This window comes from Halichondria panicea, chromosome 10 (genome assembly GCF_963675165.1).
Source record: "Halichondria panicea chromosome 10, odHalPani1.1, whole genome shotgun sequence".
NCBI classification, from domain to species: domain Eukaryota; kingdom Metazoa; phylum Porifera; class Demospongiae; order Suberitida; family Halichondriidae; genus Halichondria; species Halichondria panicea.
Genome location: NC_087386.1, coordinates 1,219,390 through 1,245,060, shown reverse-complemented (window position 1 = coordinate 1,245,060; position 25,671 = coordinate 1,219,390). Strand labels below are relative to the sequence as shown.

Sequence of the window (25,671 nt, the reverse complement as noted above, 5' to 3'; positions counted from 1 at the left end):
GAGAAAATATTATTTATGACTTCAATGATCAATCATGCTCAAAATCATTATTATAATTATAGAGGGGATAATACTATAATGTTCACATAATTTTGCTGACTCACAATAATCACCGCACATGCATGATTGTTATATAATACCCTAATATTGCTCCTACGTGTCGTACCTCCTCTGCTATAAATACAACATGACACCATGGTGTCGTCACATTCCATGATTTAATAGGCCTTCACAAATTATGCTATTTACCTATTATTATTCTTGACTATTGTCAAAAAGCCAGCCTATTATTCCTCATTGTTTAAAGACATTCTAAAATGACAATTTATTTATGTATTGAGCATTACAGAAAGTGAAATATAATCCTCTAGTGCTGAGTTTTGCAAAAGAGAATATACTCCTCCAAGCCTGCGCCTAGTATATTAGTGGCTAGTGTTTACAGACACAGTACAGTAAATAGATATCTATAGCTAAGATAGAGAACCAAGATTAGTGAAATTAGGTCTACCAGGCTCTGAGGGTCAAATTATGTTATGCTCAACCCCAAAAATTATACATGTATACTATAGATCTATAGAGTCTAGCATAATTTGCCCAAGCCTAATATCCATGACAGTTGCGTCCTTGAGGTAAAGACGCGGGTTGTAGAAAATTAGAATGCAGTAGAACATGCACACACCAATTAATGTGGTAGCTGGGTTAAGAAACATGTCATGGGGCCTAATATATATAGGCGGGCAGTTGATCAGAAACACGTTTGCATCTTAACAGGCCTAATAATAACATCATTGAAGGAAAACACAAACTATGCACCACACGACGAATACACGAGCAATAAAAAGGTTGAAAATGCAAATCACTCCACTCACTAAAGCTGCATGTCCTATCATACTAGAGGTGTCTCTTTGTTTGTATTTCTTTTAACATAATCTTCCATTCCTATGTTTCCCAGTATATTCTCAAATGGGTTAAATTCTCCAATACTTGACAATCTTTGCAACAGAGGATCATCTTTGTTCACTCCCGACTGTGTTGCTTGTGCTCTCGAGTAAGGCTGTGGTTTGGGCGGCGGTGGTAGCCGTTTCTTTTGATAGTTCAGTGGTACTTGTGGTATGGATAATGGAATATCTTGAGCAAACTTCGGAGATCTTGGTCCAGCGGGTCTCTTCAAGTCTTTGCTACTGTAGGTCATGTGTTGGTATCCATAGTTGTAGAATGGATTAGAGTACTGTGTGTGTGTGCCCTGTATACCAGAAGCCTGCATTTGGAAATTGGGAGAATTGGAGGATCCACGATTATAGCCGTAGGGGCTAGCAATGGCTGAACTCATTCCAGGAGCACTGCCCTTTCGTACATGTAGGTTTGTCTCTGCTTGACTGCGTATCAGTTCTGTTGTAATATCTTGTGTAGTGGCTGCTGTTGTGGTAGTGGGAATAAGAGGTTGTGGTAACTCAGGGGACTGGGTTTCAATCAGAGCCGATGCATTCGAAAGAATCAGATTGTTTTCATCTTCTTCGATAACTGTCGACAGATCTTGGCTTGTGTTTATTAGAGCGTTGACTGCTGAGGGGTCTTCAAATGTTTGAGAATTGGTCATGAGGGCCTGAGCAACAGAGGAGCTGAAATCGTCGAATGGGGACACGGGTCTTGCACCCAAATGAAGCGACTCAAACGGTGAGGGTCCGCCTTGCCGGTCTATTTCCCCAGTCCTTGCTTTCCCATTATCGAGGTTCGACTCTGTCAAGTTAAAAATCAATTCTGACTGAATCTGAGGACCGTCAGGGGAAGCCTCATAATCGAAATCACCGAAAGGATTGTTACTGCCTAGAGACTCTGACAGCAGATTGACAGGAGTGGTTGATTGCTCCAGACTTATTTCTGGTGTCTCCAGTGGCTTTTGCAGTTCTTCCCGGGGAGGTGGCGGTGGTGGGCATTGTGTGTCCAGATCATCAAAGGTCTCCCAATGTGGCTGTGAATTGATAATGATGGGGATGTCATTATCACTGGTGCTAGCCGAGGATACTGAGTCAGTGTCAGACTGGGGCAGAAGCACAGCTGAGAGGGGAGAGTAACAAGATATGAGCACTGAGTAGATAGACTAGCTACAGTTGATATTCCAAACATAATTATTGGACACTCCTAATAAAGAAAAACCCTCTATTGATATAAGGACTGCTTTAAATTGGCTAAGAAGAATAGCTAAGAATGCAATTGTGCAATTCTACAGCAGAACGACACATAATTGGATTTTAGCAAGGCTTTCAAAAGGTACTGCTACTGCTATTGCATTATGCACTCACAGGTTGGTGATGATGAGATGTCTATAAGGTTTCCAATGGCGACCTCCCCAGACTGTATGCTGATGTCTGTTGAGCCCCTGCTGTCAAGCGATACTCGTTCTGACTGGTCGCCACTGGCAACAGACCTAAAGGGAAAAGAGGGGAATAAACTCAGCATCTTCCAGTTAAATAGCATAACTGTGTACACTGATGACCATTACCAAGTGGAGAATTCTTTTTAGGTGAGCTTTTAAACTATGTGATAAGCTAGACGACGCGCTGACAACACGCAACCAAAATGGAATACCACAATGACATTCAACCAAAACGGAATGCTATGCTTTTTTGGTGGAAATTATAGCGGAAAAACAAACAGTATAATATAGCATTGACGACGATCACCTTGGTGTTCCCGGTGGGGTGACAAGATTGCCTGTCTTAGGCTCTCCAAAGTTTTGTAGTTTGAGTATCTCGGCCAGTTTTTGTTTGCCCTCTTTGTGTCTGTGGTAGGGGATCACTGAGGGAGGCTTGCGGTGGACCTGTACAAGGAGGGGGGGGGGGGTTAAAGATATGGTATTAGTATACATAAATAATATTTCTTCGAAAGGAATGCCACTAACATCCACAGCGTTGTGAGTTTTCATGAGGGTCCTATTAGTGCACAGTGTCTTGCACCAACACTGTCTGTTAGATACCACACTCACAATTGTGTATTCATTTAAAGCTTCAATCAACTGTTGTACGGGTCATGATGAAACAAGTATAAACCCGAACGGCTATTACTGTATGAAGGCTTGAAAAGGGACAGTAGTCTAGTACCTTGCCGAGTGATGGTCCGGTGAGGACAGGGGGTGGGGTCATGACCATGGGTCGAGGGATTCCCCCCTCACTGGCTCTCTTATTCATGGGCAGCGAGTGAGTCTTCCCATGAGGCAAAGGATGACCATGATGTTGGTGCTTGGAGTCCTATCAAGTGTGGGGGAGGAGTGTTATCAAGTCACTTAAAGAACACATACATGTACAAATACACATACTAATTATCATAGTTAAAACACACAAACTAAATGCATTATTCTCATGGCGAATGCACACACACACACAGAGTATAATTTATGATCTCACAGCTATGATAATTATAACAGGACTGTTATAGCACTACCATGAGCAGTTCACTCACCAGTCTCTTCCATACGATCTTTGCCTGCAGAAAAACAAACAGAAAGAGAGTGTGATTAGTTGTGCATATAATCATGGTTATGCTACATACGACGACAATAACAATGAACCAAATGTGGTATGGCTATGAATAGGTATGGCGGCTATAAATAGCTACATCACATGACAAAAATAAACAAAGAAAGCTACAAGACAAGAAAGAAGCCACTTGTGAAGCTGCTACAAAGTCATGGATGATCATCCAAGAGGCGGTAAAGGTCACCATAACAGACATCACCACCGCGGTCCACACCACCCTCACAGTCCTTCCGGACACCCACACAACCCTCACGGACCTCCTGGACACCCACACAACCCTCGTGGACACCCACACAATCCCCATCTACAACAACCAACAAACCCGAATCACTCAACTAAAGCTGCAACACAAGGACTACGTCAAAACCGACGAAATCCGAGCCAGCCAACTAAAGATGCGACACAAGTACTAGAAGCTGCGACACATGTACTAGAAGCTGCGACACAAGTACTACGTCAAAACCAGCCACAACCAAGAAAGAGCCAGCCAACTAAAGGTGCGACACAAGTACTACGTCAAAACCAACCACAACAAAGAAATCCGAGCCAGCCAACTAAAGCTGCGACACAAGTACTACGTCAAAACCAACCACAAAAAAGAAATCCGAGCCAGCCAACTAAAGCTGCGACACAAGTACTACGTCAAAACCAACCACAACCAAGAAAACGCCAGCCAATTGAAGTTACGACAACACAAGTACTACATGTACAACCACAACCAAGAAAACGCCAGCCAATTGAAGTCACGACAACACAAGTAGTACATGTACGTCAAAACCAACCACAACCAAGAAAACACCAGCCAATTGAAGTTACGACAACACAAGTACTACATGTACGTCAACCACAATCAAGAAAGAGCCAGCCAACTAAAACTGCGACAACACAATGAAAAAACAAAACAACAGATAAAGAAAGCAGTGCTGATTATTAGTAAGAAGTTAGATATGAACAATCGTTTTAGTTAATAATTTGTACCAACCCTTTTTGTCATTTTGCGTCCACTTTCATTTAGTGGCGGCCAACTAAGAATATAGTTTACTTTGATTTGTGGGGTGTGTGCAATATAAGAACAAGTGATTTGTATTTATAATTTCAGCAGAAATGTTTGTGCACTCATAATTAGGATTGACTCCTACGAGTAGAATATGCGTCTATGCAACCGTGGTTGTGTTTAGCCTGAGGCAATTGCCAAGAGAATCTAACCACAACCAAGGTGGTTATTAAGATGCATATACTACGAGTAAGGTGGTCTAACTTCCTTACGCATGTGCGAGGCGTGGTTACAAAAAGCTAGGTGTGGATGCGTAGCAACATAATTTAATTTTGTAAGCTGGACGAGTTGGAGCGATGAGAGACACCAGTTGATAGAAAAAGACAAAAGACAATGAAATGAAACGCGGATGGACAAGAGAGCTCCGAGAATTAGTACATTGTAGAACAAGTACACAAAATCTAAGAATATAGTCTACTTAGAATTTTGGGGTGTAACCAATATAAGGAGCTAGCATAAATGTATTCAGGTGTTAGTGCACCAATATTTGTAGCTAATTCGTTAATGCTAGGAATGCTGAGCAATGGCCACACAGGCGCTCTGTATAAAAGGAGTGAGTGATAACCTACTAGCTTGACTAGTAAACAGTAGCAAAGCATAAATATGTGTTCAAGATCTGAAGCTCTCAGGGAGGCAATGCGCAGGAAAATCGCTGATCCTGATTCAGCCCCAACTATAACATCAGTACCAGGCATGAGCTAGCATAAATGTATTCAGGTGTTTGTGTTTGTTGATTATGAAAGAGGAACCTAAAAGTAAGCAAGAAAAGCCCAAAAAAGCCACTGCTAAAGTACCTAAAGTACGTAAGGGAGGAAAAAAGAAAGACTCTGATGAAAAGAAAGACAAACCTCTACCTAGAAAACGAAAAAGAGAATCCCAGCCTAAAAAGGAACTAAGTGGTGACAAAGAGGCACAAGAGAGTGAAAAAAGCGAACCACAACAAAAACATCAATGTATCGTGACAATTCACGACACCAGCGAGTTCAATAAACCCACTGTACAAATAATACCCCCCAAGTACGAACACAAATTAGAAGTTAGAGAGATTATTTAAACCTTTTTTCTCATTTTGCGTCCACTTTCTTTTATTTGGCCGCCGAGTTTCTGTAGATAGTGAGAAACAAATAAAAAGTATACTATATTTTTATTGCAAGTAACTTACCACTGTTGAGCTGATGAACTTCTCAAAATTCACCTTGTACTTATCAGTGCCTACAAAAAAGAAGTCAGTATTACTACATTGTATCAAGTACGTACACTGTATGTGCATAGGACATCATTCGTGTACATAGAACGTTTGCACAAAATCTAAGAATACGGTTTCTGGGGCAAAACTAGTTGACATATCAGTTTACAGTATACTGCATGTCTGTACATGTAATTACGTACGTACATGAGCAGACATGACAAGTTGTATTGACTGCATTTATTTGATTTGTCCCCACCACCATCACTTACTTTCCTCGAACATCATGACCTCCTCGTCGAACCTGTCTCTCTCGAGGCTCCTCGTCTTGAGCTTGTCTATCTTGTGGTTCATGAACTGGCGGAAGTGTTGGAAATGGAGCAGCTTCTCCAGAAACTCCTCAGAGTTGGGACGAGACTGCAGGAACCTGAGCAGAGGGAAGGAGGGACTAAAATAACTATTGTAAATGTATTTGTGCTTATGCTAAACAATGTCAAGTGTGAGGGATGATAGGGGCATACTGAAGGAGTTAAGCTTATCTAGTGTGGTCACCAATAATATACTAGCCACCTCTACTGTATGCTAGCCACCCTCTATGCTAGCCACCCTCTATATCAGCCACCCTCTATACTAGCCACCCTCTATACTAGCCTCGATCCCAGGCCTTTCTGAGGCCTTGTGAAGGAGACTACCTCTATGCATACGTGTGTTTCTAGTATGCCGTGCCGTCTATAATGCAGCCAGTTATAAAACATCCATAGCAATAATACGCTTTCAGTAAGTACTTGTATACGTGTAGGTTTTTGATAATTAGGATTGAATTTCCTACAATAGCACAGTATAACTCACTGTTCCTCATCAAAGTGAACATCTTTCTCCCCTGGTCTCAGCTTGAGGGCACTCCGGTATCCTCCAATCATGGACACCTGGGCAAGTGATGGTGGATCAATCAATGCATTGTGTATCAACCATAACTAGGATCAAGCTTTGCTCCAGTGTACACACACTACATGTAAGGGGAGAGTGAGTATTGTTAAACCCAGTAGGATTGGCACTGACTACTCTTGTAGCTTTTTAGCACTTATTATACAGTATAAGGCAAGAACGCATACAAGAGAATAAAACTCTCATTTATGCGCTCGAATAAGGCTAGAATCAAATCACAATACAGACTACACCAAGCCTTGCTGCACTGTCCACACACTAACATACAGTGTGTACATGAAATATATAACTTTACTGTACTGCACCACAGACCCAAATACATACATGTACCTCCGTACCTCCCCACTATACGCAATGAAATGGAACAAGTGGAAATAAGAGCCATTTGCAATTGGTAATTCAACTGTTCAAAATGCTATATACTGAGAATGTTTTTGAGGGTGTGGCTTCAACTTCAAGACTACATAAGCACAGCCATGGGTGTACAGTTACATACCTGTGCCCTGAGGAAGGACCTCGCCACAGTGTCCCCATACGCTGAGGCTTGTTTCTTGAGGACATGCTTGAGCTCAGACACCACCTCCGAGGGTAGGGCTTCCAGGTCCTCCACATGAGGAGACTCCATTGTACTCTCGTCAACATCCAACAGAACCACGTCGTCAATGGGCATCCGCCGTACCAGCTATGGAAGGGGGTCCGATTAAAATGGTGAAGAAATTGGTTATGACATTAGAATGGTAAAGAGAGTGATCGAGTGCAACCTCCTGAAATATCAGACACACACAAAAATCAAATTGTACAAAAAAGCTAAAAGTCTGGTAAAGGGTCATCAGAGGAATAACAGATTTTCACTCACGTCCATGTATGAAGAGTGTATTCCCATGAGGAAGGGCATGGGGGCAGCACAGTAGTCCAGTAGGTGAGGAGGGGTGATCGGGATGAAGATGTGCTCCCTGTGTGTGTGTGTGTGTGTGTGTGTGTGTGTGTGTGTGTGTGTGTGTGTGTGTGTGTGTGTATGCGCGTGAGTACACTATCACGATGTACATTCCAAGCACTGGCTAGTGTTGCTATTTGACTTATGAAACAAAGACAATGAGGTACAGTCCTGAGGTATGTCTATAGCACCCATAATAAACACTGTAAGTTTAGACTCACAATTTAAAACAACGTACACTTAGTACAGACACAAACTACAAGTACACACTTAATTAGTGGGTACAGTTGTCACGGTATCAGCAAGCAACATAACTAGACTGTGCTAGACTCACCAACGCAGTGGATATATGAGGGACACCACTCCGTGTACAGTGGCAGATAGCTGTAACAATAGTAAGAGCATAATTATGATTGTAACACTATATACGGGACTACTAGAAGGCCTTAGTAAGATCATACAAGAGCCACATAACCAAATGGTGACTGTCGGTTGGTCATAGCATAACACAAAACAAAGTCAAAAAACCATGGTTACTGTATAATGTTATTGGCCATACTCAAACATTGCTTGCTGGAGGGGCTTAATCATATAATAATAAAGGCCTTGGTAAGATCTTACAAAAGCCACATAGGTTGGTCATAGCTACCAGAGCATAACACAAAACAAAGTCAGAAAACCATGGTTACTGTTAGTAATGATTGCTTGCTGGAGGGGCTTAATCATAATTACCACGGGTATTTGTACACTCACCAGGCTTAGACTACTGGAGGTGATGATGATTCTTCGTTCAAATATCAGGCTAAGAGAAAGAAGAAAGAAACAATTTAGTGATTTTTATTTTAGAAAATCACAAACAAATTTATCCGTTAAAACACAGCTGTGTGAATGAGAGCTAGGGGCCTCACTTTGAGAACAGGTGCAGGATGACATTGTAGTGAAGGTTGGAGTAGAACTGAGTGAAGTTATCCTGAGAGGGGGGCAGCAATCAGTCAATGCCACACACACACACACACACACACAATGAGGCCACGCACACGCACACGCACACGCACACGCACACGCACACACACACACACACACAATGAGGCCACACCGCACATAACGTCATGTACAATGCACAATGATGTATAGAATAATGCTACAGTCAATGAACATCATGACTGGAGGCTATGACTCACGTCAGTGGGGATCTCTGGTAACTTCTTGGGATTGGGCAGAGGAAATGTGTACACCTGAAACAGAATTATAAATAGAATCATAAATGAACTATGAAAGTACAAATAATTATTTAACCAGGACTAAACAAGAAGATCAATCACGTACACACAGTACAAGTGCTGTACCTGACCAGTCTCTATGCCCTCAGGCACCACACTGAGTACAGTGTCCATGCCCAGGGAGGGGAGGGGGTGTTTCCGTAGTCCAGCTAGGAACGGCTCTACCAGCTCATCTTGATGGTCCAGTCGAAGGTCAGAGATCTTGTCCAGGGAGCGATAGAACACCTTGTACCAGGGGAAGTCACTGTGTGTGTGATGTGTGGGTGGTGGAGTGGGTGTGTGTGAGGTGGAGTGGGTGGGTGGGTGAGGTGTATGTTTAAAGTAGCACACGTATACAGCACCTGGGTAAATTATCGAGGTATGAGATAAGCATGCCATGGGATAATTATAACTGTCACCTCAGCACAATGTCCATACCAGCCATCATACACTGTGTATGGACTACAGAGTGACTGGGGTATGATCATATAGCCAAAGTAAATAACCAGATGCTCACGAAACTGAGCAGTGGTACTCAATGTTTGGCAGCACTCAGTGTCATATGACCCATACTTCCTAACAACATGCAAAGAGAATGTTCACATGTTCACTAAAATTATAAATAGAACCAGGAGTGCATGTTAGAACTGCAATACATGCAGTATTAGCAATAGAAGCCGACTAACTGACTTTAGTCTGAAGGAAATGACACTCTGGCTAGGGCCTCCCCTGACAGTCCCTGTGAGGCTACAGTCAGCCATCCTGTCTGTCTCACCTGATGATGCAGATACACATCTCTCTATTGGGAGGATATCGACAGAATCCAAACCGATAGCGACCCTCAAGATCAGTCAGGACAAACGTGAAGTGCTCCTCCGTCTCACTATGGGAGGGGGAAAGTTGTTACTGAACAAATTCATAGCATACTGACAGTAATAGGAACAGACACAATGTATTGGCAAAATTCATGAGGTATGTATTACACATAATATTATTATGTATAAAATGTAATTAGTGAATTTGTAGTTCTTTTCAAGTGATACTACTGTATACCAAAGCAAACAATTATTGGTCCATTACGTTGTAACTTGAACCTCCTAATCTAGATGCTCTTATTTACAAACAAGGTCACTGCAGTTGACTGCTTTATCATCCACACAATGCCCGGTGGTGTCACTCCAGCAGCACGACTATATCAGCCATCTTATGCTGTGTATGGATTAGTAGCGACTGGGGTAGGATGATATAGCCAAAGTAATAGCCAGATGCTCACAAACTGAGCAGTGGTATACAATGTTTGGCAACACTCAAGTGTATCATATGACTCATATTTGATGCTATTTCCTAACGAACATGTAAAGAAATTCAATATAAGCCATACTATGTGTACACTGCATGTACATGTGTGTTACAGCATGTAGACCTAATCTTAAAGAACATGTGCGGCTACGAATGTTGTATACTGCATATTATACCAGATAGCCGCCGGGTATATTTCTAGGGTATAAACATTTGCGGAAAGACCGTTAGAAAGGTTTTCGCGGAATAGCAGCCTCTCTGGAGCATGCAGCATAAAATCATCTTCAAAAAAACTACCAGCAGTTGAATTCATGGGAGGTGTTGAGGGTTCAGCAGTATCTTTGCATGTCAAGTTTTCTTCCTCACATGCGATAGTAAATTCGTGGGTATAAATGCTCGCGGTACATGCTTAATCAGCGAACATTAATTTATACCCTAGAAATATACCCGCTATGCGGTACCTACTGGATATATAGCAAGAAAAGGCCAAGTCTGTCTATCACACTGTAAGCAGGCCACCATCTACAATACAGGGCCCCAAAGCCTCCATAGCTTAGACCTGTGTTAGTAAGGTCACCTCTCTATTACAGCCACTGTTAGTCTACCCACCAAGGGTAACCACTATCAAGTTTCACTGTACAGGGGAACACAAACCAACCCCTCTCACAAGAAACACTAGAGCAGGGACTTCTCAAACACACAGCAACATTATACACTGTACAAGCACCAGGTAAGTAGCGATACATGTACACTGTCAGAGATATTGAAAGTATCGCAAGTCTCTATGTACCCAATGCTGAGTGTTAATATACAAAACTAATCACTTACAATTTACATCCAATAACAAAAGAGGGAAATTTCACACCTGCCTACTGCATGATATGCACACACCAATCTGCTTGAAGCTTTCTCTTTATGATACAGAGTCAGTGTAGGACACACAGAAACAGCTGTCCCAGTGTATACACTGTACATGCAGTCATGGTAATTGAACACTGTACATCACCTGACCTAACCTGCACGTACTGTTCGTATACACAACCACACTCGAAGCAACCAAGCAATCTCTCTAACAGTACACAATGTAGCTCAGAATGCATCAAGTACATGTATATACCAACATAACGATGTGATACCTTAGCAAATAATGCTAAACATGTACATACATACTCCTATGAAGGAAATTATTATAAGGGGATTGTTGATCCATTCTTGGTTAGAATGAAACAGCTACATGTTAAGGTGAGCTCACTTGGAGGTCCGAGTGGGGAAGGTGAACTTTGGTATCTGTTTCTTTGTATCCTCCTCCCACTCGTAGTCCTTGGGGTAGACATTGAGTATCTGAGCCTCGGTGGAGTCAGTGGGACTACTCAGCTCCACAAAACACTCGTAGATCTGCTTAGCATCTCTGCACCAGTGAGTGTGTGTGTGTGTGTGTGTGTGTGTGTGTTTGAGGGTATACGAAAAGTATCATTTGTGTGGGAGAAATTGTGTCAACTGTTCGCGTTACTAGCTCAAACGGAATGCTCACTTAAATTAATCTTTAAAAAGGTTGGCATCTGATGTCCTAATATTTAGGTATAGTAAACTTAGTGGTGGATCTTTGAGACCTTGTATTATCCTATCTAGTTAGGCAAGCAAAAAACAAAAAACAAAAAAAGGAAAAGAGAACAAAAGAGCAAACAGCACAAAACCATGCATACAGGTAGAAAAAGCAAACAGATGCTCGACCTTGAGAGTCGAGAATGATGGGTTAAAGAGTCTTTAACGGTGCACCAACCCTCCCCATTCATTTGTTGTATTCAGAACAACTAATATACTGAATAATTATTGTAATATTCACTTGGGGCCATACTGATTGTAAGCTATATATTCACATTTGAGGTAATGCTGACATAAATTATAGAACTTATCTTAGACTTGATATTGGCTGCTGCAATACCTTGTGCATGGCTTGTGTCAACTAAATCTGACCTTGAGGGAGGCTTAATTTATAAGGCCTAGGAATAGGCCTGTATTGTCTGGGCTAGGTTTTGTGGTGGTAGTATCTGATAATGGGGATGGGTCTATGTGGTTTTTCTATAGGTGGCAAGCACAAAACAATCATTAACCTCTAATTTTGGTTCTTAGAAATTAGCACAAGGCATTAAATAGATAGTAGTGTGTGTGTGTGTGTGTGTGTGTGTGTGTGTGTGTGTGTGTGTGTGTGTGTGAGTGTGTGTGGGGGGGGGGAGTACAAATTATGATGGTGCGTATATGCAAAAGGAAGCGAGTGTAGATATGATGTATTACATGTAGGACATCATTGAATGTGTGTACGTACATGTAATCAATTCAATTCTATTATCAATGGTCCCTTCCTTGATTCCTTGATTCCATTATCACCCACCATACACAATACAGGGCATATATGCAACAAGGAATAAACTACGTACACCTCACGACCCCATATACAGACATCCACTTGAGAGACACACTTAACTAACTGAGACCTCTTCAAGTACAAGCCATTGTTTCCAAACAAGGGGACCATTAATGGCTCTGATAGTCATTGTAGGGATTCAGTTAAACTTGTTATAATCGAAATTCATCTCAAAACTTCCATATCTGATGCAATTAACCAAACCTTACACGGTGAACAAGGCAACAACATTGATTATAATAAATATAATCTGTAACCTTCTAAGCTAGCTACAGGTGCATGTACACAAGACAGGACGTATGCGTGTATAAGGGAAAGAGAACGTAGCATTGGGGCATCACAAGGTAATGGTTGGAATTTACACTGGAAGGTATCTGTACATGTAGTTGAAGGGACACTATGTTACTGGTCATCTTGCGTTCATGTACGTGGATTGACTCAATAGCCTATTATGTGTATTGGGCAAGCTGACATACTTCCTCCATTGACTCTACAACAATGGCAAGTATGTGTGAGGTAGTGTGTGTGTGTGGTGATATCAACTGTCCACTACAATGCAATACTGTACTACAAGTCGTGATCTCATTTAATATAGACTTGCATATTGCAACATTTCGTACCAGTATTAAAAAAAACTGTGCAAAATGTACATGTACATATATTAAAGGAGTACGCGTTTATACGCTTGACTACATTCAGCAGGCCAGGGTGGATCTCATTTCATACTTCAACTATTGTAGCTTGTACTTCTACGTCAATGCTGGTTTGATAACTATATAGAACAGTGGGTACTGGTATTAGTATCAGGAGTTAGCTCTAGAACAGACACAAGTACTAAGTACGTGTAGCAAGCATACCTTAACCTGGAAGTCATTCCCTAAGCCTAGATCTCTTTCTCTCTAGCCTTCTAGCACACTCTGGGTACGAGATACGTCTGTCAAGGGCCTTTAGAACGCCGGGGTAGCCTAATTAAAAGCTGTATCTATTAAACAATCGTATCCTTTGTAATTTAATATGCCAACCAACACGTCATATGACATACTCGTGCGTCCTCTTTGCAGGTGCATAACCATTTTTCAGATGCAACAAAACGATTATTACCCAAATAGAATATGGCACTGTACAGTATATTTATTATGCAGCCTATAATTATAGCATGTATATAGTTAGAGTGTTAGTGTTAATACTTAAAGCATCTGTGCGTTCATTCAGTATCCCACTCCAGCCCAGGTGGTGGGTGGTGGCTGTTGGTAGCCTACAGACTGTGGCTGATAAGAGCCGCCGCCACCTCCTCCTCCTCCAGAGCCTGGGAAACCGAGAAGAAGAAAATAATGTTAAGCATATGACAGTTCTATATAGTTGTACAATTAACAAGGTTTAGCTGGATTACTACAATATAATTATTATTTTCCGAAATTGAAGTTGTTGGCATAATTATTTTACTACTTAATTCCAAGTAACGTGCAGTGTGCTCATTGCTCACTTACCATAGCCCCCCTGGGCTTGTTGTGGTGGTGGTTGGTAATACTGGTTCTGGTAGCCAGAGGGCCCAGTGTCAGCAGGAGGGGGAGGCCCCTGCAATCAATGAACAAGGATAGTATTAGTTGACGCACTAGCTAAACTGTTACAGAATTAGGCAAGATCACAATTAATACATACAAAGATTGAAATTTCTAAAGTAAGCACTATTCTACGTATTACTGTATTGTATACTAATAGTGTCCTAACCTGTTGTGATCTCGGGTCACCCCAGCGCTGTTGTTGCTGGGGAGGGCCAGGAGTAGGCTCCCCGTTGAACACTGGGAACAGCTCAATGTAGCGGTGGCCTGCACAGGGGAGAGGGAGGGGGGGAAGAAATAAGCTATGATTAGGTAAGCTGAACACACTGCACGAAAACAACTACGATTATCATGTTGTACGCAACCAGCTTCCTCAAAAATAGTACGATAGACACTTTCAATGTGATCACCCCACCCACCCACACACACACAATGTACCAATATTGTTCTTGTTTTTTCCCATGGCAAGTTCAGCGTCCTGTAGTGTGGCAAAGGTGACCATACCGTCCCCAGAAGGTCGATCATAGCCGTCCAATTCAAGGTCAATCTTGACCGGCACTTGAGGTGCAAAGAACCTATTAATATCGCTCTCTTTAGCAGAGTATGGTAGACCTCTCATCCTAACAAGAAAGCTGCCTGGCTCAGAGGGGGGGAATTGCTGATTGGGCCGAGGGGGTTGGTGACTGGGCCGCACTGGGGGGTAGGAGACCGCCCCCCTGGAGGGGGCTGCTTGTTGGTAGCCAGGGTCAAAGGAGCTTTGGTTGTTACCACTGTAACCACCATAGCCAGCAGAGTCCTCATAGTATGCTGTACGAAGGGGAGAAACTTATTGAAAGATCAATAAAGATGGGACCTAAAACGACAAATACACAGTGGTGGGGAGTCCACCCCGCCCTGCTAGGGGCATCATCAAGAACATAATAATACGCACCCTAAGGAACTTGTCTGCATTATCAATATAAACACATACAGATTTTAACAGTTACATGTACAGTACAAACGGTATCCCAAGACTCACGCTCTTCCTTATAGTTGTCATACTGGTTGTGGCGGTTGTATCCCCCGCCCCAGCTACCGCCACGCCCCCCTCTCCTCCCTCCTGAGAAGCCCCTCTCACTCCTCCCGTACTCTTCATACCCACCATAGCCGCCATGGTGTCGAGTACTCCCCGGGCGATCGTAGGGGGTGGGCCTATTAGACTTGATGGGCTTGATCTCAGCGGCAGTGCTGCGGAATACCTCAATGTACCTGGAGACACAAACATCAGTGAAAATGGTCAACAGAGAATCTCAAAATAGCTACATACATGTACCTGCATGCACACATTTTACCATATTTACCCTATTTAAGGCAACACTAAAGTTCGTAAGACTTAAAACATAATTATGAATCTATACTTATGGTACTACGTGTGACAGAATTATATCCAACCGGCGCCCGAATACTGTATGACAGTATCTATAAGGCGCATCAGAACAACTATAATTATTATTATGTGCAAATGAAAAAACACATAATGCTGATCTATTACTCATGTAACCCCATACACCGTATCCCTCCCACCTGTGTCCCATGCTCTTCCTGTCCCTCTCCAGAGCTCTCTCTGCCTGGTCCTTGTTGGTGAACTCCACGAACCCAATGCCACTCTCTTTACCGTCCTCGTCTCTCTGGATCACAATACCACCGGGCATAATAGAGAGACCTGCACAACCACGGAACAGCAAATGTGGTCAGATGAGTAAAGCATACACGGTACTTACAGTTCATACTTAGCTAATAAAAGACCTCACTCTAGCATACAGTATATATAGCGACATAAATGTTTGCAAGTGCTAAATGTGTAAAATTTCGTACTAAAAATGCTACGTACAATACAAGTACTGTACCTGTACAACAAGCCTGCTAATAATACTTATAAACACATGTACACATAATGCTCTGCCGTGTGGCACACTAGGTATATAATTATACCCACACAAAGAAAGAAAGAAAGAAATAGTCTCTAGTCTCAACGCAAACCTGAGAAAAAGTCGTGAACTTGATCGTCTGATGCCCCGAATGGTAACCCCCGTAGCCTGACCACATTCTCCCCACCACCACCACCATCCCGGCTCCCCCCAGGGCCCTCCTTACTCTCACACGACACCCTAAGGTCCCACTCCTTTTCACCCCGAGACGCCCGGAATATCTCCACATACCGTCTCCCCATATGTTCGTTGTTATGCTCCAAGGCCTTAGCAACGTCGTCTTCGCTACCAAGGTCCACAAAAGCTTCGCCCGAAGGTCGACCGTCTTCGAGGAATGTAAAAGTGACTCCTTTTTCGCCGTTGACTATATTGCAGTCTTTCAAGAGTTCCTTGATGTCAAGACGTGTAGCCGAGTAGGGGAGCCCTCGCAACCGAACCACCAAGTCATCACCGCCCTGAGGAAAATGGGTGGTGTGTATGTGTAGTGTGTACAGCTTTAAACAATGTATATTCATGATATTATTCATGACATGATGTGTACTGGTACATGGTGTAGAGTGTGAACGCAAAAAATCTTATGTGTAGAAAGATTTAGGCTTTTTGTTCGATACCTAAAGCCTTATATAGCCTTCCTATTGTACTCACTAACCTCCTGAGAGCCTTGTGTGTCTACGAAGCTACCACCAGCAGGTCTTTCAGCAGCCATTTTCAAAGTTTTAAGTCACTAGATCTAGCACTGACGTAATGGCGAAAAGTGGGTGGAATGTAGGGAAATCCCCCAAATTTTCATGCGTATTAATACAGGGTGAATGCCATTTACCCTGTGTTTACCTTACATGAGCACATCTCTTGGACTGGCCGGCCAGCTCGAGCTCAAGGGGATAAGAAAGTCTTGAAGTACAAAGTGAAGAGATTGGTTGAAGCATGGCAAGTAAGTTCAGTCTGCTGGTCCTTCAGTAGTTCTTTACACATTACATAGTGATATACATACATAGCTGCTGGTCTGGTTCATTGTGTGTTTACGTACGTACCACCGAGTCAGGTCGTGTTTGCAAGTACCTCAGCTAGCTTGTATGTATAGTGTTACTAGTCGATCACAATATATTCCTACGTTGCAGCTGAAGGTGACGCTGTAGCTGTAGAGTCAGTGGATTCCCTCATCAGGGAAATATCTGACCACATTGGACGTGGCTGGATGGTCCTGGCTAGAAGTCTTGGATTCATGGAAACCGACATCCAGGCAATTGAATATTCCAATGAACGGGACCTCAAAGAGCAAATCCATCAGTTTTTCTATCAGTGGAAGCGAAGAGATGGACAAGAAGCGACTCGAGACAAGCTCTATGCTGCCTTATACGACGGTGAATTAGAGGAGCTCCTGAAAAAACTGGACAAAACAGATGTTAAAAAAAGTAAGTCCTAAATAATACCCTTTAATTACAGAAAGTCCCTGGGTTTTATTCATATTCCTAATATAGTGTGCTGTACATTCCCTTGGGAAACTCCCTGTGGAAAGTACCTTTGATTTGGGTAAATCCTTTTTTAAGTGATGTCTCTGTCATGAGAAATACAAGCCTGGGGGCATATGCATGTACTCCCTTATAGGTTGGCTAATGTGTTGACAGTCTTACCCTTATGTCCACAGGTGACCCACTTCCTAACGTCCCTCCTACCCCACCACAACTAGTAACTGTTCTGGATCCTGATGCCGTACCTGACTCGACAACCACCACTGGCCAAAATTCTCCTGCTAGCATCAGCAGACTTATAACCAGCCCTCCTAATAGGCTAGATACTAATGTTTTACCTGACTCAACAACTACTACTGGACAACATTCTCCCCTGGCTGTACAGAACTCACCAAATTTGCATCAAAACAATCTGGACACCCCCACACAGAGCCCAGAGAGTGATCAAGAGTTTGTGAGGCGAAAACGACTTGAAAAGCTGGCTTCCAACTTGTCAAATAACTCCGACTCATCTGGAAATGGAGGTGCACAGAATAGACTTTCATTTCCCGAGGCCCCTCCTCCTAGTTTGATACCCGCAAGCCTCCAGGAAAATGCCACACCTACTCTCCCCCGGAGGATTCCTGGGAGATCACCGTCTGTTTGTCCGTTCGAGCTAGATGATATGGTGATGGTGGAGAGACGTGACGCTGCAGCTTGGTGCGGAGTGGTGAGGTGGATTGGGGAACTTCCTGAGACACTAGGGCAACCTGTGGCTGGAATTGAAATGGTACGCATATATAATTAAATTTGTCCAATTCCTTTATTGAGTATTTTTACACAGGAAGATGAGGTACCTGGTGGTGGAGATGGGAGTAAGGATGGTGAGAGATATTTCTACTGTACCAATGGACGTGGAGTCTTTCTACCGGTTCGAATGCTCAAAAAGGACAACCGATTTGATAACATCGATAGTTCATCATCGAATTCCCCTCCTCCCAATCAAGGAACCCCTGAGCCTCAGAGTAATACAGCCTCCTCTGAAAGTGCTTTGAATGATTTTCTATCCCATCCTTTTGCTGCTGGTTGGCGGTCGCCTGAAGAAGTTCTCAAGCAGGCCGGACTGAACATATCTCCAAATGGTTTGCTAACATTTTGTTCCCTGCATAATTATATTTATATTCCCTTGTAGTATCTAGTGATCTCGAGACGAACCTCTCTGAGGGTGAAGAACGAGTGCTAGTGTTCACTGTCCCCACTGATCACACTGGCATCATTATCGGACGAGAAGGAAGAAACATTCAAGCTGTCGAAAGGGAAACAAACACCATAATTAAGATGGAGAGAGACTATGGTGGATTGAGTGGTGTCAAGAGAGGAGTGATTCGTGGCAGTGAAGAGAACAGGAAAAGAGCACTACAGATGATTCTGGACCGACTCAAGAAGCAAGTGTACCAGCGTACTGCCAAGGCCGAAACAATTCAAATTCCAAATAACAAAGTTGGTCTAATCATAGGAACCAAAGGTCAAACTATCAATGCAATCAGGAGCCTCTCTGGTACCAACATTGATATCAAAGATGGACCTACAGGACTGGAGTCATTTTCTTTATTTGGATCCCAAACTCGAGACTGTACGATAACTGGCTCAGAAGAAGACATTGAGAAAGCAAAGAAACTCATTCGAATTGCAGAGGATGGCGGGAACATTGTCGTAGGAGCTACATTGGCAGCGCTCATAGCAGACCTAGCCTCTCTGCAGGTGACAGTGGAGGAACGCAATAACAATTAACTCTTGTTTGTTTTATTAGTATATATTTGCTCAGTTGCATGTTTTATTGCAACATAAAAAATTATTTTTGTATATATATAGCTGTTATCATTAGTGTGACTTTTCCTTTCTTAAATGTTCAATACTTGGCATAATTATAACTTCACGCATTCCAATGCAATATAATATATATCCCAGTTGTTACATTGTGCCATATATACTGCTAACCTATACTATTCAATGAAGATTAGATTACAAACAAGCGGCTATATAGAGTATAATTATAGTGAACGTTATTGATTCCACGATAGTATAATGAGTAAGACTCAAAACATAAAGGGGTCACTTAGTAAAACTACATGCACAGGTGGAAATAGCGCTACTTTATGCTCCTCATTTGCTCCTGGCTATATATATTACAAATGAGATTTGATGTAGGCAATCGCATGGACTCATTTTGAGGCTGCGGGAGTGATGAACAGAAGGGTTGCCTTCAGAGCTGGCTGCTACTATACTGGGCAAGACTCACCTGCAGCTGAAGAACAAGCCTGAGGCTAAGAAATCGTTGTTATTAAAAGGTCACTGAGAGTGGGGAAAGCTTGTCAGAGGTACCTTAATTGTGCTCATCAAAAATTTACTTAATGCAAGCACATAATTACATGCATTGATTTACAAACTAATTCTGAACTCACTTTCATCTGAGGCAAATTTCAAGAACCACTTAGGAGCTATATCCTTTCCGCATTTTGGGGGAGGGGCTGGTGTTTTTTGTTCTATTGTGCAATCGAAAGTCTGCAGGAAGAATCCATTTATCATCTCAGCCTGCCAATCTGATCTAGATCTACCTAGATCAAACAAGCAGTCATCAATGATCTGTTGTTAGCTCTTTCAATATGGGCTATGACTGTGGAAATGTTGTAGAAGGTATGTTTCATTCATTATAAATTAGTTGGTGATATGTACTTTTACTTATTATTAAGCTGGCCAGAAGTACTTTTTACTAAGAAATGATGAGGATTACAATTTTTGTCTACTAATCTTAGTCAATAATACTGACCATGTACTCTCTTCGAACCTGAATGTACCTTTAACGAAAAATAAAAAGGTTGCATGTTGTTTAAACATCTTTCGTCATGTTGTACCAGTACAGTTATAGTGGCCACTACCGATTCCATTTTTTCACTGTAAAGAAAAGCCTGAAGGCATACGTACAAATGATGCCATGTTGATTACCAATCACTATCAATCTACACACACTTCCCACAGCCCTTACAGACTGTCTCTCTCTACCCACAATAAAAGCCCTCACATTCTGTGTAGAGCTACAAAAACAGGAAAATGTTTCAAGGCAAATTTCATCGTCTCTCTTGAAATACAGACATCATCCAAAACAGAATTATGTACACACTGAGCAATATGAACATTCTCCTGGTGTCCATATGGCACTGGTTGTAAGCTTCAAAAGGAAACTACAAAGTTTGGAGGTTCTTTTAATGTTGCTAATACTTGCTGGAGATGTCGAGACTAACCCTGGTCCTGTTCACAAACTTACACTCTCAAATCTTTATGAAGAACTGCTTGAATTGACTGATCCTATTCCTTTTGGTACAAAATTGGGTATCCCTCTGCTGGAATTAGACAGAATTCAGCGTAAGCATCATAAAGGTAAGCAAAAAGTATCATAAAAATTTATAACAAATCAACTTTTCACAGATATAAAAGAACAGAAAATGGCTCTATGTCAGTACATTGTAACTAACTGTGAGCTGTACGGAATTGGCTGGGAGAAAATTGCCGATGCTTTCACAGGCATTTCAATGGAACAATTGGCAGTGAAAATCAGAGAGAATTATTGTCAACAAGGTAATGCATCCCGTGTCCATTATTTTATTGCAATCATTGTAAATTGATTCAGATTGTTCCTCTTCTGATTCATCTACTGAGTATCTCTCAGCGGAGGAAGAGCTCCCACAAACTGTACCATTGTGTAAGTCCATTAGCATACATTGTGGAATAAGTAGTACTAGCCATCAGCATAAAAACCTTCATACTGTCTGAAACTGCAAATACCAATATTTCCTGGTGTACAGCTTGTCTGTTGCTACACCTAAAGTTATCACTCCTGAGTGCAGGTAAGCATAAAGAATGGTTTGTAGTACCACAGGTGTATGTCAGAGCTCCATGTAGGAGATGTGATGTGTTTGTATTGGTGTTCTGTAAACACTAACTACAACTAAACCATCCATCCTTCCTTCCCCTGTAGACTGGATGACTACGAAGTGAAGAACCTGATAGGCAGTGGTGGTGTCGGTGTGTTGTTCCATGTGTATCGTGCCAAGGAGGACTACGCTCTGAGAGCACTCAGACTCTCTGACAAGTGAGTCAGTGTGTTTGTGCCTGTAAATAGTCGTTAGGACAACCCCCAAACTCCTGGCCAGCTAGTGTGCAAGCATGTACTGAGCATATTTAGTGTGTCATTGCAAATACAATTTCACAAGGTTAGTACGAGTACATGTACATGTAGTTTTCCTACTTTTAAAAAAATTACTTTCAATATTTCACAGTCCTAAGGAGCAAGAGGCAGTACTACGGGAAGTGAAGGGGTTGGTGACACTGCAGAACCACCCCAACATTGTACGCTACCACACCCCCTGGACGGAGAGAGCTAATGAAGGGTGTGGCGAGAAATGGGTGTGGTCAGTACTCAAGAGCTATGTGAGTCTCTATAATACGATCGTACTGTACACACATGTTTGTTCTTCTGCAATAATAATTATAACATGTCCACTTCAGGCCTTATAAAATAATGGGTTTTCTGTATCACAAAAATAATGCTGAAATTACGTATTTCGGACCTTCAAGATATTATATTTGGAGATTAGCATTCATTGTGTCTATATACTCTCGTGCAGTGAGAGCTCTGCCCCTCCCCCAACGTTCCTCTTCATCCCCACGGAGCTCTGCAAGACAGACACACTCCACACCTGGTTACTAGAGCACTGCGAGGAGAAGAGTAGGAAGAAGAGTCAAGTACTCGACTTCTTCAAACAGGTATTGTTAGATTTGCTTCTGTGTTATTGTCATAATGTATTAGCTGACTCAATTCATCTCTGAATGGAATGTCCATAACCCAGAGGAGAAGGTCCGACACGAGTACCTCGATTAGGCTAATTAGTCACATGCAACAATGATTTTAACGTTGAAGTTTGCACATGACTAAGCCTAATCAAGCCTAATCGAGGTACTCGTGTCGTATCCATGGCCTATAGGTACTGCCTGAGCCGGAAATGTATAGATCTAACTCCTGTTACATTTTTACAAACCTTGAATTTTTCTGATAAAGGAAGCCTAACTTTGCTATAATTACGATTTTCAGTAGTTGTGATTGTTCTTTTATACTATCTACAGATCTTGGAGGCACTGGTGTACATTCATGGGGAGGGCATCGTGACCTGAACCCGTCAAACGTATTTTTCTCTCGTGGTGATGGACGTCTCAAACTTGGCGGCTTTGGTCCCGCAACAAATGGACTAGTGATGCCACAGGAAGGTTAGTATGTATTATTAATAGTATGGATATATGAATGCAATATGGAATTAATAGCACGAGTAACAAGCAATGGCAAGGATAGTAATTGCACGAGGCGTAGTATAGATCAAGAATAGCTTAGTCATCATTATTATATAGCAGGTAGCTACTGCCACCAGAGCTGGCCACGCTGGTTCTCTGATCTGACTTGCAGCACAGCTTGGTGGTTGTCTCAGTACAGTACAGTACAGTCTTATTAACTCTGAATGCGTGGGAGAATACCTTACGTCACGATTGTGGGCTACATATTGCCCACGTTCATAAAAATCCTTGTGGATCACGCGATTTCCCAAACCAGGCCTTACTTTTTCTTAACTGTACGCCCATTTATTTCTTTGCTGCCTCACTATGTGATTTATGGATGAACAGTGACAACAGCAAAAAAAAGTAAGGCCTGGGAATGAGGCTAAGCTATTGGTAGCTGCAAGAGTGAGCAGAGAGCTGCAAGGCTCTGCTGACTTGCAGCCATTAATTTTAGACTTGAACTTTTGGCATCGATCGTTTTTAACAATAATCATGGTCGATCATTACCTACTATTCGGTTGATTGCATGCAGCAAAATTAAAAATGTTCATCATGATAATTATAATCAAATGACAATGTGTGTATAAAAGCTAGCTATTAGTAGGTTTATGTTATGTAGCTTTGGCACCTCCACCGAGGCATCAGCACCTGCGGTGCTTTCATTAGGTTAGTTTATACGAAAATTCCTTCATTGTGTATTCCTTTCCATGCTACAATGTATGGCTACAATGTATGTTTATTGCACTAAAACCACCCACACACTTTCGTTCATCCACTACCCACCCACCCACACCCCCACCCACACATCATCATAGGTGCTCACAGCTCTGCGCAGCCAGCTCGAGTTCCCTGCCCAGTTCACAGAGAGACTACCTAATGAGGTGGTGAACATTGTGAAGTTGCTACTGGCAACAGACCCGACCAAGAGGCCTACAGCTCTGGAGATGACAACACTCAAGACTCTTCAGAGTCTCGAGAAGAAAGTGAGAAAGTCCAAGAGAGAGTACATTCCTGTATTCTAGTCTGAACATTGTTTTTTGTGTTCAATTCATTTATCCAATGTCATTGGAAGTCAAGTATTTTATTTAGAGATATATCTCTCTAGCTAGCTACATTGTTGTGTTGTATTCATATTATCCCCTGTTTTTATCTCCTTGTTACTGCTATCAGTTCTTATAATAAATATTATGGTTATTAGCTTTTGTTGTGTTCACATGTAACATCTCAGCCCCACCTCTAGTACTGCACATGCGCGCCACAGTTTGCACAGCAAATAAAGGGAGAGGCTGGTTATGCTCAACAATCCATTTCAACATGAGTCGAAGATCAAGACCAATTGGTTTGGTCTGTAAGGATTGTCTTGAAGCCAACCCCTGGAACACCAAACTCCTGACCACAAAGTGTTCATCGGCTCACAAATCCTGCGTCATACTCCTTGTGCATGTTGCTATCAACTATAAAAGGAAGCTGGTACGAATCAGTCCAATGTCCAATATTGACTGGAAGACTGAACGTAAGTTATCCAATCAGTTCGAAAGATTTGTTTTGTGTTACTAACATGCTATAATTATAGTGATCTGTAGATCTATTTTTTTCTCTAGTCTATGTAGGTGCCCAATCTCAACAAAAGCGGAAATCGGATTTTATATCCCCTGCAAACCAGAGAAACCGACGTCAACTTCGCCCTGATCCAGATGATGATAATGATGATGATGATGACAAGGTGCCGAGTACTCTCAGCAAGGCAGGGCAAGAGGCTCGGAACGCTATGTACTATGGACCACGTGTTGTGAGTTATCTTTATAGTTGCTCATTAGCTGATTGAGATGCGTATATTTTTTCCTATGCAGGTGCATTCAAAAGCTTACAAAGCAAGTGAGAAAGATTTAGACAGATAAGAGTTTTTGGCTGTTTTGTAGTGTGTAAACAAAATTAATGTTGTTGCTTACTTCATGTTTCAATACCAGATATTCTCAGCTCTATAGCATGCATTTACTACTGCTCCAGCAGTGCTTTTGTTTACCTTAAAAATATTCATGCTATTTGTTCATGTGACATGCATGCTGATACAGAAATGATACTTATGTACATCATAAAATCAAACCTTTATACTGTACCGTTAATCATCATGAATTTTCACAGCATATGAATGCCGCTGTTCAACTAGTCTCATGAATCAGCCTCCCTTCTCTTTTCAAGAGACTAGCTATGTACAAAATTACAGTTTGCACAGCTAGAACATAGTTGCTAACACTGTCCACGAACAAAACTCAGTTTTGGTTTCTCTAATAAGTTTCTGGAGTAGTCTGTCTGCTAGCTTCTCTATTTTGGTAGACTCTTTGAGAACTTTATTATCATCCTTGTAATCTCCAGTATCTCTTCAAGCTCACCTAAAGAGGAGGTTTTAGAGTAGCGCTGTCTTAGATTATGCAGTTCTTTACAAGTCTAATCATTGTTGTTGTAGGGATATTGTCAACTCGAACAGTTTCTGTTATTCACTAGTTTTAGTAAAGCATCCTTTCAACAGATAGTTCTTCTGACGTCATTTTCCTTGGTACTGAGCGTGTGCCACCACCTCTATTAAGAGCAAGTGGTGGTAAAGGGGCACTCTTAGGTTGCCTTGAACGTTGAAGTTCACTTTAGCTGCGTTTGCAATCTTTGGTATATTAAAGACGGGTAGTAA

The 25,671-nt window shown here is 42.0% G+C and overlaps 4 protein-coding genes across 6 annotated transcripts; 2 read left to right on the top strand and 2 right to left on the bottom strand.

Annotated features, from left to right (window-relative positions):
* Window positions 1–788: 788 nt before the first annotated feature.
* LOC135343199 (DENN domain-containing protein 1C-like) lies at window positions 789–13,650 on the bottom strand. Its single transcript, XM_064540193.1, has 19 exons — window positions 13,490–13,650; window positions 11,463–11,618; window positions 9,687–9,794; window positions 8,999–9,176; window positions 8,834–8,887; window positions 8,561–8,622; window positions 8,406–8,454; window positions 7,987–8,036; window positions 7,575–7,671; window positions 7,215–7,400; window positions 6,623–6,699; window positions 6,046–6,200; window positions 5,750–5,799; window positions 5,644–5,691; window positions 3,457–3,480; window positions 3,099–3,245; window positions 2,682–2,818; window positions 2,301–2,425; window positions 789–2,055 (listed from the first exon to the last, which is right to left on the bottom strand). Exons 1-19 carry the CDS (start codon window positions 13,504–13,506, stop codon window positions 887–889), a joined length of 2,889 nt encoding a protein of 962 aa, XP_064396263.1. The 5' UTR covers window positions 13,507–13,650; the 3' UTR covers window positions 789–886.
* A 54-nt stretch (window positions 13,651–13,704) lies between these two features.
* On the bottom strand, window positions 13,705–16,913 carry LOC135343201 (heterogeneous nuclear ribonucleoprotein F-like). 2 transcript variants are annotated; one of them, XM_064540196.1, is made up of 8 exons: window positions 16,808–16,913; window positions 16,206–16,613; window positions 15,755–15,888; window positions 15,210–15,439; window positions 14,630–14,998; window positions 14,361–14,458; window positions 14,120–14,207; window positions 13,705–13,938 (listed from the first exon to the last, which is right to left on the bottom strand). In XM_064540196.1, the coding sequence occupies exons 1-8, from the start codon at window positions 16,862–16,864 to the stop codon at window positions 13,841–13,843; spliced, it is 1,482 nt and encodes a 493-aa protein (XP_064396266.1). In that variant the 5' UTR covers window positions 16,865–16,913; the 3' UTR covers window positions 13,705–13,840. The 2 variants fall into 2 exon arrangements, with proteins under 2 accessions (XP_064396266.1, XP_064396265.1); XM_064540195.1 differs by having other exon boundaries at window positions 15,755–15,893; window positions 16,211–16,613.
* Window positions 16,914–16,927: 14 nt separating this feature from the next.
* LOC135343200 (uncharacterized) lies at window positions 16,928–19,542 on the top strand. Its single transcript, XM_064540194.1, has 5 exons — window positions 16,928–17,089; window positions 17,277–17,570; window positions 17,804–18,396; window positions 18,451–18,748; window positions 18,799–19,542. Exons 1-5 carry the CDS (start codon window positions 17,083–17,085, stop codon window positions 19,395–19,397), a joined length of 1,791 nt encoding a protein of 596 aa, XP_064396264.1. The 5' UTR covers window positions 16,928–17,082; the 3' UTR covers window positions 19,398–19,542.
* Window positions 19,543–20,138: 596 nt separating this feature from the next.
* LOC135343203 (uncharacterized) lies at window positions 20,139–25,034 on the top strand. 2 transcript variants are annotated; one of them, XM_064540198.1, is made up of 12 exons: window positions 20,139–20,300; window positions 20,643–21,041; window positions 21,090–21,239; window positions 21,292–21,363; window positions 21,467–21,508; window positions 21,640–21,753; window positions 21,941–22,091; window positions 22,289–22,427; window positions 22,785–22,925; window positions 23,804–24,501; window positions 24,590–24,777; window positions 24,839–25,034. In XM_064540198.1, exons 1-6 carry the CDS (start codon window positions 20,270–20,272, stop codon window positions 21,657–21,659), a joined length of 714 nt encoding a protein of 237 aa, XP_064396268.1. In that variant the 5' UTR covers window positions 20,139–20,269; the 3' UTR covers window positions 21,660–21,753; window positions 21,941–22,091; window positions 22,289–22,427; window positions 22,785–22,925; window positions 23,804–24,501; window positions 24,590–24,777; window positions 24,839–25,034. The 2 variants fall into 2 exon arrangements, with proteins under 2 accessions (XP_064396268.1, XP_064396269.1); XM_064540199.1 differs by lacking the exon at window positions 21,467–21,508.
* Window positions 25,035–25,671: the final 637 nt, after the last annotated feature.